This window comes from Chaetodon trifascialis, chromosome 21 (assembly GCF_039877785.1).
Source record: "Chaetodon trifascialis isolate fChaTrf1 chromosome 21, fChaTrf1.hap1, whole genome shotgun sequence".
NCBI classification, from domain to species: domain Eukaryota; kingdom Metazoa; phylum Chordata; class Actinopteri; order Chaetodontiformes; family Chaetodontidae; genus Chaetodon; species Chaetodon trifascialis.
Genome location: NC_092076.1, coordinates 19,272,334 through 19,289,861, shown reverse-complemented (window position 1 = coordinate 19,289,861; position 17,528 = coordinate 19,272,334). Strand labels below are relative to the sequence as shown.

Here is a 17,528-nt window from a genome sequence, read left to right as displayed (position 1 = left end):
TGAATTCCAACTGGCAGGACATGTGAGACCCTGGCTTGGCTGCTGCTAAGCGCATGTTGGACCAGCACTGTGCTAATGCTATCTCTGATGTGGCTCAATACTTGACATGGCTTCCTTTCCTTGGCTTTGGGCCTTGCTGGTTTAGAGCATTCAGTTCATTGAAGCTGAGGAGAATCCAACTGGACATGCAGCTCAGCTATCAGGTATGATTTCTAGTTCAGATACTGGAGGAAAAAAGGAGTAAGTCAGATGTCACTGTATGAACATAAAGAGACCAATTTCCTCAATTAGTATATATTGGATAGTATTTTACCCACACCCACACAGCTCAACTGGAAATTTGTCTGAAACTTTCCCGGCACAATTCCATGTATTGGGTGTGGCGCTTCAGTGAAACTGCACACATCTGAATACTGTGGCTGTGATGAAATACCACTTTCTCTTTTTCCAAGTAACATTTTGTGAGAATACAGTTTGATACAAACTACGTACAATCAATGTTTAGAGGTTTTTGACTAAAATCAACTGCCTGTTGCATCTGGAAAAGAGAGAGCAATCAAACAAGTAACACTGTGGGACATAAAACCAAGACAATGAGCTGAAAAATGTTAAAACACTCTGTAGAACTGAGGGGAACCGTAGAGTGATCTTTCACTTGGTTTCAGGAGCGACTTCTCTCACACTACATGTAAAGATCAAATATCCATTGTTACGAGCCATATGTAAATGAAGCAAATGTTCCTGGATCATCCCAACAGCTGTCAGACTGTTTAACTCCAGTATCATGTAATGTAGCACTGTGTTGATGCTGTCTTTATCAATTCTACATCATAAATCCACTTTGTATTGGCACTACTGTTATCAATACTAATATATTCTCATGTTATCCATTTTGCAAATTTCTCTCAACTGTGCAATAACACTATTTATTATCAAGATTGGCAACAGTATTTTTATAAACGGTATATATTGTGCATAGAACTTAATACTTGCTGGCTGTAACGACTGAATTTCACTGATGTGGGATCAATAAAGTCTTATCTTATCTCAATGACTTTGTCTTAAAGTGTTCTACACAGGAAAACTTGGCAGCCCTTGGAGGTCCCTGGCTTCATCCTCCCCCAACACACACACACACACACACACACACACACACACACACACACACACACACACACACACACACACACACACACACACACACACACACAAAGGCCCATGGTGCCCTGTGTCTCTCTCTATAATGCCCCCAGTGTGGTCCAGCAGTGTGTGATTGGTTGGTCTATTAGAAAGCTGCCAGAGGGGCTAACTGGGTTCTTTATTCTCAGCCCATCACTGATTATTTTCCTTTCTTAAACTACACATCATAATCACCTGTGAGAGGAACAGATGGAGCTGCAACACAAGCCCGTCTTGACTCTTCGCCTTTGGCCATGAAAAGTGTCTTGTTGGCTTAGGTAAATGTTTAGTTTCCCATGTAAGACACCAGAGGGCAAAACTATTCAAGTCAGTACTTACCTACTTTTCCCACAGAAGTGTAGCTTGACAAGCTTTGTACAGTGTGGTAGGTCTATCTAGATTTAAATGTGCTTGGTCCTCTTCTCACCTTGGTGATGTAGTACACACACTGCTGGAAGGCGAGCATGATGACCTCCTCCAGGACAGCCATTGTCTCCTCGCTTGCTGAACGGACACAGGAGAGATGTAGCTCCAACAGGGCTGAAAATCACAAACACAAATCTAGAAATGATACGGGTGTAGTTATGTTCCAGTGAGATTCTGAATGTTTTAGTTTCACTTTGCAACTTCAAACTTTTTGTCAGGGAGATAGAGCAATAAACTGTGGTGCGCCTGTCTTCTTTACCAAGAAATGTCCTAACATGTCATCAGTTAACTGTCCTTTAATAGCAGTTCAAGGAGCTGAAGATGAAGACAAAATGTTCCACTGAGTAGGAAACATTTTTGCATTAAGCCGTTAACTTTCAACCTGCTACCTCTTGCTTACAAGACGGGAAACATATCACCTCAAAGTCTGACTTCATGCAGCTCTAATTTTTCACATGGTCACATGATCATTGTATCTGATTTGAAGTTCAGAAGTTGACTAACCCAAGTTTTCCACCTCCATGTTCTCCTCACTGTCCCTTTCTTCTTCATCATCCTGTCCCCTCTCTTTTCGGGTTCTCCACTCCAAAATAAGAGGCAGCTGGAACTGTATAAACTGCAGCAGCTCCAGACTGTTGGACATCCACACCACCAGGGGGCACAATCCTGAGATCACTGCATGCAGGCTTAGAGCCTGGAGGTCCTCCGGGTTTGAGCCTTGACCACTGACACTGCAATACATGAGAAAAGATCTGCAGTTTAGTCTTTGAACTGTAATATTATCGGCTGCTGGTAAAAAATAGTGAAGCGTGCTTACACTTCAGGTTGAACTGCAGCTAGGTCCTTAGTGTGCTCCTGCATGACAACAAAAAAAAAACTCTGAAATGAGAACATTGAGCTGCAGTGATAATATTACACTTAAATGTTAAAAAAAGGTAATTAAAAGGTAACAAAAGTTAGGCAGGTTGTGAGATTGCGTTTTAGCCGGTGCATTTCGCCACTTTTGCACTCCAAAGACTGTTTATTTGCATGCAACCAAAGCCCATCCAAACTGAATTGGTCAATACTTCTTGGACTACAAATGGAAGACAGAATGCTTCTGATACCAAAATCTTTGTCTACAGATTCTGCATTCAAGTGCAGATATCAGTTCATAGAGATTAGCTCTGCTGTGAAAATGACATGTTAAATGTTTCTTCCCACAACTCACCCATATAGCACTCTGAACGCCACCTGCAATAAGCAGCAACAGCCTGCGCAGGTCTGAGGTATGACGACATGTGGACGAATACTGAATACACAGGCACAGCAAAAATGCAACAGTCAGTGGTGGTCTGTCTTTGGTGCTGCTATCTCCGGGAGCAATGATCTTCTTGACAATGCAATCCTCATCCTCACTCTCATATTTCAGAATCAGGCTGTGGCTGTTGGGTGATATTAAAAAGGGAAAGCCTGTGTGTTGGGACAGCTTGCTGTTTGAGCCCTGTAGGTCAGTGCAGGCTGTGATACAGGTGTTGCAGAGGATCATTTCTCCAGTAGGGCTTGTTGTAGAGTCAGAAGAGGTATGACCCAGAATCCAGGGGATAGCAGTTGTGCTGGGTTCAGGAGCAGCAGTGTCCACATCCTTCATTTCCAAGAAAGAAACAAGTGCCATGAAACATTATTTATATATATACACTATGTTTATGTTTTCATTCAAGGATCTTTCCAGATATAAAAAACATGGTTAATACTTTGTCTCTCCTGTATCTCACTCTTACCTTATTTACCACAGCTAAGGGATCCTTGAAGAGAAACAGGTAGCGCTGTCCCAACCCGATGACATCACCAGGGTCAAGCTGCACTTCTGTTCTCAGCACTTTGCCGTTCCTTGTCACCACAGCGTCCTGACAAGGACAGAGCATGGTGGGGCTTCCCGCGCTGTGCCGATGGAAACGGCAGTGTCTCGGAAAGATGTCAGTGGCAAAGAGAAGGATGTCAGGCTTTGACCCGTCTTCGTGATCAATTTGGCGACCCAATACAATGTTTGATCCAGCAAGTAGGTAAATGACAAAATCCTGAGTGTGGAAAATGACAAGTTACCATACATCATACAGCAAAAAAAATGGATAGTCTCCATTCTTTTTGATTTAATCTCAAACTCATTGTGTACAACACTGTAACATCTGTTGATCATCTTTTGAAGATTCTGGTCACCTGAGTCCAATATTCCCTGTCCTTTTAGAAGGCATTTCAGCTGGTAAATGCTCTATGTTCACCACCTCCACTACATTACAGAGGGAAATACTGTACTTTTATCTACCACTGCATTTATCAGCTTTAGTAACTAGTTGCAACTTCACAAATTAAGATTTGTACATACAAAACACAGAAAGAGTTTATGAAATATTATGTTTTGTCATAAGTTAAATCACCCAGCTGGTAGCCTCTGGGGAATCTGGATGAAATTTGTGACTATTTAAATTTTTTTTTTTTACAACTCAAACAATCACACATCAATTGATTAATGGAAAAAAAAATCATTAGCAGATTAATCCATAATGAAAACAGTCATTAGTCGCAGTTTGAGTACTTTTTTTTTAATACTTTGTGCACAGTTCATTGATTACACTTCCATACTTTTCTGTAAATAACATTTTTAGTATTTTTTCAGTTTGTTATTAATATTTTTACTGAAGTTCAGGACCTGAACACTTCTTCCATTATTGATCATTTGACACATTGGTTATATACATATTTTTAAATGTCAATATTTCTTATTGATAAGTGCAGTTTTAACTACAGTTTTGAGGAATCTTAAGTGATTATTAGTTACTTTAAATTTCTTCTCCACTTTATGTCAGAAGTAAATATACTTTTTACTTCATTAAATTTGTTTAGGCATAGCTATTTTATTTGCATGTCATGACTTTACACTCAACATCATTGGTCTATAAAATATGATGCATAGTTATAGATTTGATAAAAATAATTTCACCTCAACCAGCTGCTCACGTTCATGTTCATGAATGTAATAATATAACACACAGTATGTAGGAATAAAGATTGTAAAAAGTGCAAACCTCATAATGAGTGCTTTCACTTCAGTATTTACATATATTTTGGTGAAAACAATTACATGTGCTTAAGTAAATTTTGAAATGCAGGACTTTCACATGTAATGGAATATTGTTAAATTGTGGTATTGCTCTAAACTAAAGGACTCAAGTACTTCAGCCACCAAATGAATCAGTGGGTTTTTGGGTATTTTGGTCTTGAAAGACATGGACAGCTCTGCTCCATGGGAACAACAAATGTATAAAACTTGAACTGAGAGTGAATTGCTATTTTCTGACATCAGTCTGTGACAGAGTAGGAAATTAGAGATTTCATTTGGTAAATAGACTTTTATTACTTCCAACAACGGCTACATAACAGTCTCTCTTAGTGAGGGAAAGTCTGATCATGTGAAGGTATTAGAATTATAGTCTTGATCCGAACCTGATTAGGCAAACAACATTTTATTAACCACAGTGAGTGGCAAGCACAATGTGCAGGGATTATTAAGTTTGACATTCCCCTTGTGATGCCTGTCTTTTCCGACGCAACAGATTTAATCAGCTGAATTAATTCTCACATAAACTTCCTAAACCTGATTCATAATAGCATTTCTTGTGACAGATGATTATACTCTTAGGAAGGGTCTTTGGGGAAAACAACTGTGACGCAGAGTCAAAATCACAACAGTGTGTGAGGATTATCCTCTGTGTGTGCCACAGTTGAAACTGTGTATAATCAGCCAGGAAGCAGTGCTTCTTTTCTGTTTCCTGATCAGTGTTTTGACACACAGTTTTTCTACATACAGTTTGCTGCCTTTCCGCATGATGATTCTCCCCTCTGCCTCTCTCTTTACACTGAGAAAACATGCTGTTAGAGCTGTAGCTCTGAAGTTTTTTCCAGTGAGTAAAGGACATAACACAGCAGTTTCTCCACTGATTGATTTTAATGTAAGACAATGGACATGTGAACATTTTGTTCTGTAAAATTGGTTTGCGTGCACATGAATAAGTTGTGTGAGAGGCTGAGCATCGATGTAGAAGATGTAGAAATAAAGAACACCACTTGCAGTGTATAGCTAGTCAGTATGAGTATGCAAAGGAAAAATGTAAGACAACATATTTAACTTCTAACATCCCTGTATAGTGCTTCGCTTACCTGTTTGTATTTTCAAACAGTATTTTTCACTCTTAATGCTACAACAGAAAAGGCTTTTAGGACTAGGACTATCTAATGTGTTTGGCAAACATAATACTATGTCAGGAAATGTTGGCTGGGGTTGCTGGAGTGTGAACTTCCCAAATGTGAAAAGAGCAGGACAGAGCTTTTAACATTGGCCTGTAGCGTCCATCCCTCCAGACAGTGAGGACAGACTACACTGTGAATATGCTGCTCTTGCTTGTCGTGAATGGGGCTTTTTAAAAAAACGTAACCTCTATCCATACAAACTAATGTGGAATTAGTTAATGATGTACTTTTATGCCTTGGAATTAACACTCCATTACCTCTGCAGTTTGTAAGGTAGTTAGCAGGACATGCTAACGTTTGCAGGTAAATACACTCTTTAACCCAATACCTGCACTTTCGCCCTTATGCTTTTGGTTTTGGAAAAGCCAAAAATCTCTTACTACAGTCCCATGCATAACACTTCAACACAGGTAAGCAATCATGCTTGACAGGCCTAAGAATCTTGCTATGGTTGCTAAACTATAACTGGACAATTGCCTTTCAGGGGACGTGTTAGCGAACAGCCCATAGAGCTGTGTGGAAGGTGCTGCTGGTGTCTTTCCCTATTCTGTTCCCATTTCAATTATTTCTTTAAATACTTTTCTTAATTTTATTGAACTCAGAAACCCTCAGGGATGATGTAACCATCCTATATCAGTTCTATTGGGTGTGTGTCTGAATAAGATACCTGTGTGAGGCTGCAGCCCTGCAGCAGCAGCAGGTATGGACAGTCATGAGGAGGGTGAATGGAGTACTGTGTGGTGTTGTCATCGCTGCTCTCCGTCTCCTCCCTCTCTGACTCCTCTCCTTCCCACTCGCCTCTCGGCCTCGATGGACAGAGGGTCTCTGTTTTGGCCCGCGACCCACTGGCCCCCTTGGAGGGAACTTCAAGGCTGTGAATGGGATTCTGTTCTGGGCTTGTTTTTGGAGGCTCATAACTCTCCAATGAAGTTTGATTCAGGCTCTCTCTTCGATCCATATGACATTTATCATGATCTGTGTCCTGTGTTGTCTGTGTATCAGAATCTAAGAGGTCCATCTCGCTTTTGCTCCTCCACAGTTTGTGGCTTCGCCCCATGGTCCTCTCTATGAGGGTGGAGGTCACTCTGGAGCGGCTCTTCTGTAGCTTTCGAGCCTGGGCATTGATACCTAACAGGGTATAAACAAAAAACACTGTTGGGAATGAGACTGAACATTGCTGTTAAAATGTGTGCAAACTGAGCTGCTATATAAATACATTTAGGTACAGGGGTAATGGAATGTAGTGATAGGGCAACACCCATCCAAGCAAGGTGAGATGTGTGTGTGCTGTGTGTCTGTGAGCCTGTGTATGTTCAGTCATTTGTACATGGTGTGTTTATGCCAGAGTCAACACAGAGAAGCCCCATACAGGAAGCAGACCTCAGTGGAAAGAAAGGCAGAGCTCATGGAAATGAAAAACAGTTCACCCACGCAGCAGGCATCCACAGGCTGACACTGATAGACTAGACTATCACAAGCTGCGTCACAAACACAAAACAGGACGCACTCTTACACCATGACCACAGCTGTGTCAACCAGAATAAATGACAGAAGAAATGACAGAAAGCGGTCCACCCTGCACATTTACAGTGCCATAAAGCGTTTGTGTCCAGCATCTATGGAAAGTTCTGGGTATTTTTCTGCTGCATCATGCTTTGTAAATATCAGTGGATACGATATTTTGCTGTGTAAAGATTTTATAGCATTATGTTAAAACAGTTAAGTGTTAAAGAAAGGGCGTAACACTGGAAGAAGTTTCATTAAATCAAAGGGTGTCTCCAATGTTCATTAAATTCAAAGATTCTTTCAAGAATAAAAAATACTAAGTGCAAAGTTGTACCAGATATTGAAAAGAAAGAAAAAAAATTGTAGACCTATTAAAATATAGTTTGGTCTGTGTGGCTTGGCTGGTTTTCACTGGAAAAATAGTGTGCCAACAAACCACATTTTTACTGTGAGAACTCTAAAACTGGATTTAATACTGACAATGCTTTATTTAATGGTAAAAAAACCCCTTTTACTCCATGATATGCAGACACCCCAAGTTAGAATGTGGTGTGCTGTGAAATGATCAGTCCCTAAAGCACCCTGAGGCTACACTGTACCGGCAGTAATGGTGTCTTTGTCTTTGGATGTCTTCTCCTCTATCAGACTTCTCTTTTGGATTTCAAACCTCCTTGCCAGGCCTTCTCTGGGTTTCCATAGTGACTGCAGGAGGAGGGGCTTCTCGTTGTCACCCACGACTCTGAACCCCTCTGTCCTCCACTGATGATTGCCAGTGAAGCCGATGGTGTCACAGAGAACATAGGACTCAGCCTTCTCCTTGCCCAGGCCATACCTAGAGGACATAGTCAGGTTAAATATAATCAGCACAATGATTAAACTAAGAGGACAAAATTAATTTAGCCCTCCAAAAGTGTTAGTGTACTTTCGGAACCTTCTGGATTCTTGTTTTGTAAATCACATTTGATGACAGTCTCTACTCTACATAAAGCCCCTATGTTTAGGATTTTAACATTTCAAACTTCAGCAACTCCTAATTGTATCAGAAAACACACTCTGGTAAACAGCAATGTACTTTATAAAGCATCCCATGCACAGTGTTGGACTGAATCACATGAAAGCAGCATAGGAGAAACCAATTTTCACCAACATTGTTTTATTTTCCCCTGAACAAAAACATACACCATCATTTTGAATAATTTGAAAGCAGCTATAATTACATAACAATTCAACGTGTAGGGGCTGCAAAGGAAGACTGTAATTTTGCAAGGAAAAAATGGACACGTTGGTCCTCTTACAAACTGGAAAAAGCAACCTTGCTCAGGGGTTTTGCTGCTACTTCATAGTTGGTCTGTTAAGACCAATAACGGATGTTAGCTAATGCTAACCCTATTTGTATTTGTCCAATATTCACTCTACTTCTAACTCTAGTTTGGTCTTAACCAACTCCTCAGAGGATGTCTGGCTCTTTATAGCAGTGATATTCTCCAGCTAGTTGTGAGCATTTTTCTGTTTGCTATCAGGTGCTAGGCAGGTAGTGTACAGTAAATTTCTCAGAGCTTTTCTGCAAACAAAAAAGAGCTGCCCTCTGCAGCTAGAAATGAGAGCGATGAGAGTTAACAAAAGAGTGAAGTTGTTGGCTGTAAAACCAAAAGAATGAGCTCAAATATGTAAAATGCTCCATAGAGCGGAGGGGAAATGCAGAGTCAGCTGATCATCTGTGGGACTGCACATGAATCCTTTCATATTATACATAATCATTTGATCTTTTATCAGTCTGAAAGTACTGATTAGAGCAGCTTTAATGAAAGACACTTCAATATGCAAACATTTAGATGTGCTGACTCATACAGGGTTGTTCTTAGCTGTTTCTCCAAACTTATCAAAGTACCACCTTGTCATGGATATATCAGTAAACCTGCATGCAGTACAGAACTGAGCTTATCAAAAGTCATAAAGTTGCCATGTGCTTAATGTATTTACAAACCATCAGCAGAGATAATGCAGCTAAATGTCACTCCTACAGGGTGAATTTTCACTGAGGGAAAAGAAAAATGATTTACTCTTTCCTCTACAAGCTGAATACCCCTTGTATTAATCATTCCATTATGTTTTTGGCTGAAACAAAAGCAAAGACTGACCAACATTCACTCTCCACAGAGGCTGTCTCAGAGCCCTGGCCAACTCTGGCTGTCTTTCACGCTGGTCTGTGGTTTGCTCTAGACCTTTTCAGAACTTCTAAATGAACTATTTGGCACATTCACACACAGTGTGCACTGCTGCGATTAGAATAAACAGAACAACGGATCAAGACGACTTTGTTCATCTGAAATTTTCTAATGACAAAAACATGACCTTGCTCTCCTTTCATCAACAGCCAAACTTTTGTGTATCTAGGATTGTTGTGACTGCTTTTATATACAAATGATGTAGCACAAAGGTATCTTACAGCAGAGGAAGCATGTGGATGAACCTAATGTAACTCACTCTGTGTAGACACATGTATAAAGCAGTCACATATGGCAGGCAGACACACACATGCACAGATAACACATGGCCTTACCGTTCAAGGGCCTCTTTGACTAGCTCTTTTGCACTTGAGTGTGTGGTGGCCAGGACACTCTTATAGTGAGCCCCCTCACAGATTTCATTTCCAAAGATCTTCAGGATTCCTGGAGCAGTTATCTGATTGGACAGCTCAGCTGGGTCATCCGCTCTTAAAACATCTGCAGAGATCACTGCATGACAACAAAGGAAAGAAGTTTTAAAGCCAGGTCTCAGTTGTGGTTCATTAGCATTGATGGCAGATAGACAGTTACTGTAGCATAAACCCAACAGGAATCAAAAGCACTTCATCACATCAATCTTTGCAGTGCACTATGTTGTGTCTAATAAACCGATGGCCTGTGCTAGCAAGAAATAATTACATGTTTTACATGTGTGCTTACCAAGGTCAGCTGAGCTGATTCCTCCATTTATCTTATGGAGTAAGGTCATTCAAAAACACATTTAAAATTCCAGCTGTTTAAATATGTTTATTGATATTTGTATTGTCAGTTTTTCATTGTCCAGTGTCCATCATCACAAGCGACAATGAGATGACGACTTTTACAACTTTTCAAATATTTTCACAGACTGCTCCCAATAGTCAGCTGACCTATATGTGTACAACTGGTGGCTCCTTTAAAGAAATATCTCAAAATGAATGCAGCAATGATTTATCAATGATAAAATGCTACGCGTAGCAACAGCAACCTTGTATCTAAATCTTCCACTGACAACAGAATCCCAAGACAAACATGCATGGAGAATGGAAAGCCACTGTGACGTACTGCTTCCCTTCCTGGCTTGGACGGACAGTGAGGACCTGATGCCTGCTGTCAGTGCCATGGAGCCTGAGTTGGAAGCGGGGCCACGGAGGAAGACACCTGACAGACGGTTGGTATGGCGGCGTATGCGGCTCTTGCTGGGCTGTCTGATGGCCACGCCCTCGGCTGACTTGTCGGCAGATGAACTTCCAGAGGATGAAGCTGATCTGATGAACAAAGGAGAAGCATGGGTCCTGAGGAGAGGCCTCAATCTAGTCCTGTCCTGAAGAAGTGTCCTTGAGCAAGACTCTGAATCCCTAACTGATCTGAACCTTCACCTCCGAAGGAAGGAAGAGGGGTTTGCAATAGGGCCCAACAGAGTTTCTCACCACCATCACGTTAAGCGAGAGATGGGGGAAGGACATATACTAAGTGAAAAGAGAGCTGAATTATTACAAAAGGGAAAAACAGAAGATGGAAGAACAGAATTAAGAACTACAGTTAATACATCAGCAAAGCATAAAGTGAAGGGACAAACAAGACATAATAATGGTAACAAGAGAAAAGAAATTATCCAGTAGAAGGGTAAAAAGTATCACAAGTAGCAGAAAATGTGCACAAAACATTCACAATATACATACATGTAAATAAGGATTGCTCCCAAAGACCTACATCACAAAGTTCTATCACCATGTGTTACAGCATATACATACACGTCTGTCCCCAGCACAGTGCTGTCCAGTCTCCGTCACCATGCCTCCCTCAGCTCCCTCAGTTCATTAATAGAATAATGAGGTATTGTTTTGCCTTTGAGCAAGCCTATAAGCTTCTTATCACTATGGTTCAAAGGTTGACAGCAGTTACACCACCACTTGGATAAAAGAGGTTTTTGATGAATAATATTAGTGTAACTGGTTAAAGTCTGTGGTGGGACAACAGTGCATCAGGAATCTGATGGCACATAAGAAGATTTAATTGATCACACAGCTGTATTTAGTGGCTCACAAGAACTCAAGTACTTCATGTGATTTTTTTTTTTTTTTTGTTATATGTGGTTGTTGAAAAAATGTGCATTTATTTAAAAAAAATGACTACAAATGTAGCTTTATGAATTCAGAGTTTGAGCTTTCCTGTTTTTTTTTTTTTGTTTTTTTTTTCATCAGCTGTCGGTCAAATAACGCTCTTAACTGTGTGAGGAACTTCAAAATAGAGGACTAGCAGACTGATTGGTGTTTCTCAATGAATTTTTAAGAGCATAAGAAGAAGAGAACACACTCTATGAATGAAAAGCAAATAAGTGACAAAAAAGAGACAAAGTCACCCATATCTCTCCTAGAACTCATTTGCAGAAAGTGTCACGTCTGTTTGTCGCCTAGCCGATATACTCACTGCTGAGAGTCATCACTTGTCTTCCTTCCCAACCTGACAAACCGTCTCTTTGGTGACGCTGCGGGTAAATTCGGTGGTCTTGGTGGAAGAGAGCGCAACTCCTCAGAGGAAAGTTTCATCTGATTCATTCCTGCCTGATTGGTACTCGGAATTCCTGCACGAGTTAAACTGTTGCAGACACTGTTAAATCCAGCCAAAAAGTCCCATCAGCCTGTGATGCGCGCAGACTGGTTTACTTCATTCACGAGGACAAGCGGCGCAAAGCCATTCCGCTGCTGCTTCATGTTACGCACTCCCGAGCAAGCGCTGCAGATGTTTCCAGCCCTTATCCAGCTGTTGGAACTGCTGCAGTCGGGTTGTTCAGTCTGGCGACGGCGGTTCGAGTTGCAGCTTCTTTCCGCAGTGTTTCTGGGACGCTGACACATTAGATGAGTGAAATACAATTGGTAACAGGTCAGAGCGTGGACAAACCTGAACACTGCTTTTATAATCTAATCAATTGTGCGCGCTGCTGGATGAGTCAGTTTGTTTCAAATTCAGGATGAACCCGCTCTCCAGATGTGAGTCGACAGCGCAAATGCTCGGAGATGCCAAGTAAGCGCACTCTCCCGCCCACCTATACGAAAACTTTCAAAATAAAAGCGTGTTTCAGATACGTTTCAGAGGTGTTTTATTTTAAAGCCAGTTATCTAATATTTTATAGCGCTCTCATTGAGGAGGACCCTTAAATAAAAATTGTGGGGTTTGTGGCGCGCTAGTCAGCTCAACTGAAACGGTCCTCCCTTGCACCATGAACCGAATGAACCAAAGAGGCAAAATTTGTGCGTTCATGACTCCATCTTCTGGCTGCGCACAGATCACAGTTGAGATTACATCATTTGTGTAGCCTAAAACACGATCCTTACTGTATTACATTATGGGATTATATGGTCACATATGGCTGACCTCACTGTAGGCGTTTTTATTGCCCCTGATAATAACAAAGCTGCAACATTACAGCTCTTCTCTAATCGTACTAACATCAGTACAAACAATCAAGTCAGTGCACCTGCTCCTGCCAGAAATCCTGAACTCCAGAGGTGTGTGACGATGTACATGTACTCAACTGAGTATTTTTGTTCCATTTATCTCGTGGCTACATTCCATATTAGGTAGACCACGTGCAAAATATATGAAAAACTCTCAATAGAAATAACACTACTCCACAGTAAAACCTGGACACATTAGAAAAAAATTAAAAGAAAACAAATGGTTTAGATTGATGCAGCCAAGGCCCAGATGCCCTGAGCTTGACTGCTCATATATCCAAAAAAGCTGGATCCAACAGTTCCCATGACACATTGGAAAAACAAGATAAACATAAAACAAGATAAGCTTTTATCAAGCATCCCCCTCCTGATAAATGATCATGTTCTTTAAACTCCACAGCTCCCTCTCCCAGTTTGTAACACAGACTTTCTATAATCCTGTAGTCTCCAGGCCTTAACCGAGGTGATGATGATGATGGAGCCTGATGACATCATCAGGGGGTTATCTTGACATGACCAAATTCTATTCAAAGACACAGAGGACATGACGCAATTGTTTCATAGGCTGAGTAATACGTGTGAAGAAAATTGAACTTTATCCATAAAATTGGTGAATTGTCCCTTGAAGTCAAAGTTTTTATGCAGTACATTTGATTTTTAGTGCAGTAATTGTGGTATTGTTACTTTAATTTGCTTAAGCAAAGGATTAAAGTGCTTATTATAGCTAAGTGGGTAATGCCAACTATATTGCTCCTAATCCTGACTTTATTATGACACATGTGCTGCTACCAGTCTTACCAATGCTAACCTTGATGCAGAATATACTTATTGTAATACTATTGCTACTATTGGGCTATTACAACTACATGGACAATAGTGGCAATGTTGACACTAAATCTGATGCTAATACTAAAACAAATATTATTCTAACTTCCGCAACTGCTACTGATACTCCTACCCCACTACTAAAACTCATTTGAGTATTAATGCCATTAATAAACATAATCCTTGTGTCACAGTTATTCCAACTTGACCACTAGATGGTGTGCTTAACCCTGAAACGCCTAGTGTGACGCTGAGCATGTACACACCAACAACAACATTGAGTTTTGTGTATATATGTGTGTGTGTGTGTGTGTGTGTGTGTGTGTGTGTGTGTGTGTGTGTGTGTGTGTGTGAACACACACACACACACACACACACACACACACACACACACACACATATATATATATATCATGTAAATTCAGCTTGTTAATTTTTTCCTATTTACAAAGGCAGTGCTTCCTATAAAAGCATCTTCAGTGACTTATAACTTTAAGCTTTAATACATCCTTTTGTAAGACAATTTATTTGAATGTAGTTTTGCTTCTCCTGTATAAATCAGATGCCAGCCAGTGAGCTAAAGGGAAATCCCTCCTGGCCTCCACAGAGAGATAAATGGGCTTAAAGATCCTCGGACAGAGCTGCTCTGTATAGGCCCTGCTTGCATAATGTGATACTGCTGATACCTGAGGACTTGTGACAGCTCCTGCAGTGTAAATACAACATAGGGCTTCCCTCACGTGTCATGGCAAATTCACACTCTGCAGGTCCTCTGTTGGGTGGCTTCAGTTACCTGCACTGCATCAGACAGGATATCCAACTAATCATGGACACAGAAGCATCTGCCTGTGAGCTAAGGTCAGCTCTTCTTGGAACATAGGAAGAGAACAGAAGGGCTTAACGTCTAGTAATCAGATCCCCTGTTGGACAAGGAGGAGACTTAACAAAGCCTTACTGATGAGTGCCTTTACAGCCCACAGAGCAGGAATCCAGTACAGTGTAGTTAGCAGTCAGTGCCAACTCGGTTTACGGACTCTAAAAATGTCTTCCTAAACCCAGAGTTCCCTCTCAACAAAACACGAGCTATTTTGCATTGCAAACTAAACGCAGGGTCCGTCTTCTATGATTTGACCTGAACTGACTTGCGTGCAGTTCAGTGCATGACTTTGGTTGTTATCCCCTTATCTGATGTGTTTGTCAAAACTGATTACTCACATAATCCACCACCAGCACAGCTCAAAAATTGCTGAGAACTTTCTCTCAGTATCTCAGAATTCTTTATCACAGACAGATATAACTTTACAGCTCCAAGGGCACACAAACACAGCCTAAACCAAAACAGAAGGACTCAGTAGCTTTCAGTATGCATTCTTGCCACCTCTATAATACATTATAAGTAATATCAAACTGCAGACTTGATTTAAAAACACGTAATGTACATACATTTGGGTTTAATCAGGCAGTGTAGTTGTAAAACAGCGTTTTTCACTGGAGCTTTTCACACTACTACTACTTTTAGGGTATCAGTGTGCCCAGAACTACTATCCCAATTCCAAATTGTTTGACCTCATCATCTTCATTGATTTTTGTAAATATATGCTGATTCTGAATTTGATGGAAGCAAGTTTCAAACCAGTTGGGACAGGTGCAACAAAAGACTGGGAAAGTTGTGGAATGCTCCAGAAACACCTGTTCAGAACATTCCACAGATAAACAGGTATAAACAGGTTACTAGTATAAATGTCAAAATGTTTGCTGTTTTACTTGTCTTATGTTTTACTTGTCTTACGCATACTAAGGTATGTATTTATCTAGATAGGTGCGTATGTACAATAGAAATATACTTTTCATCATATAATACAAATATCTACAAGTGTGAGTACAGTGTCTTTGCTTTTATGTACACATCTATATAACTACGCAGTTTTATACAGTTAATATAAGACAATGTTCACATGTATATTCATTTACCTTATTAAAAAATAAAAACAGTCATACACAGCACAGGACAGAAATAACTCAAAAATAACCAATTTAATAGCATACTGTAAAAGCTTCCAAATTAATATTGCGTGTCTCATTCCCAAGCTGTCAAATACCGACGCTTTGTCACGTCCCTTGGTATCTCATACAGACTCTAAAGGTGTATGAGATGCACCGGCCTTTCAGTTAACACCAGTGTAAACCCATTTGTGCTGATATTAGAAACTTGGGACACATACCATAAAAAAGTGCATAAATGGATGAAAATGGATGTAGATGGATGTGTCAGACAAACCCACAACTCACCCACACTGTAAATGATTGCTGTAAATTTACAGCAGGATTTCAACAGTATTAAGGTGTTTTTTAAAAAAAATTCAGTGCTTTGCTGTTAATACTAAAGAAAATCTGTTAAATTACACCCCATTTACTGTTTTTTAACAGAACTGTAATGTATTGCTAAATTACAGCACTTTACCGTTAAAGTATCTTAACTAACAGTATCATGCAGTATTTTTTGCATTCTGGGAAATGCATCACCTGAGCTGCACATGTGACGCTAGATACTCGCCTTTCCTGATCCATCCCCATCTTTGATTTATAAATTGGTGCAAAGTATGTAGCTATTGTAAGCAATGTTTTCTTTTGTTTGCATTGATGATTACAGCATGTGCACATTGTCACGACTGAACTAGGGTTTGAACCCAAATGCACAACTCGAGACCACAAAGTACAAAATAAACGATTTTAATGGCAAAGTGTCAACACAAAGCGCTCGTACAGAGGAATCCAACTAGGAAACAAAAGGTATCAAATAAAAATCACTCATTAGAGGAAAACTGTTACGTGATTAAGTATCAAACAAAAAATCACTCTTGAAGAGGAAAACTATGGCGTGACAAAGTAACAAAATAACTAAAGACAAGACTAGTAATCAAGAAATCAGAACCTGATCTGGACAAGGACAAGTGAGGCTTGGAGCGGCGTAGGTTCTCTGGTTTAACAAACAAGACGAACTAGCACAAGACAAAGGGAAACACCAACCATATATACACATGAGGGCGGGGAGACAACAAGACACAGGTGAAACACATTAAGAAATACAAAAGGCGGGAAAGGGACAAAGGGAGGAAGTAAATATGGAGACAATACAGGGGGAGATGAGATTATCAAAATAAAACAGGAAGCCACAAGACAACACTAAATATAACTTGACCTATTTCTAGGATATGACACACATCATGCTAGAAGGATTTGGCAGCTAAATTTTCAAAGATGATTGCCAATTAATCAAACAACACAAGGAGCACATTTTAATTTCTACTAAGTTAACATGTGTTGACACCTGCATTTTGCCAGTGAATTCGTTAAGCTTTATGATAGTCTTGTGTAAACAACATGTAAGTCACTTCAACAGCTGAATTAGACTAATATTATGTAAGACTACAGTGCATGCTAATTATTGTGTGTCACAGTGCAGATTCAAATAAAGGCAAGATTATTTTTAAGATAATTATTGGATCACAAATTAAGTACTGAAGATTTGCTTTGGACAGCCGAGATAGGCTCCAGCCCCCCCGCGACCCCGAAAGGGATAAGCGGC

General features: G+C 40.2%; 1 protein-coding gene across 1 annotated transcript in view; it reads right to left on the bottom strand.

The window, feature by feature from the left end:
• The window catches only part of LOC139349972 (ras-associating and dilute domain-containing protein-like), a gene marked incomplete at its 5' end in the record, with an annotated part of 39,027 nt that extends 27,565 nt beyond the window's left edge, over positions 1–11,462 (bottom strand). Inside the window, 10 exons of the mRNA XM_070991058.1 lie at positions 1,607–1,719; positions 2,110–2,336; positions 2,423–2,460; positions 2,816–3,229; positions 3,366–3,662; positions 6,557–7,017; positions 7,995–8,227; positions 9,956–10,130; positions 10,725–10,922; positions 11,414–11,462. Coding sequence (XP_070847159.1) covers positions 1,607–1,719; positions 2,110–2,336; positions 2,423–2,460; positions 2,816–3,229; positions 3,366–3,662; positions 6,557–7,017; positions 7,995–8,227; positions 9,956–10,130; positions 10,725–10,922; positions 11,414–11,462 — 2,205 coding nt within the window. The remainder of the gene's footprint in view (positions 1–1,606; positions 1,720–2,109; positions 2,337–2,422; positions 2,461–2,815; positions 3,230–3,365; positions 3,663–6,556; positions 7,018–7,994; positions 8,228–9,955; positions 10,131–10,724; positions 10,923–11,413) is intronic.
• Positions 11,463–17,528: the final 6,066 nt, after the last annotated feature.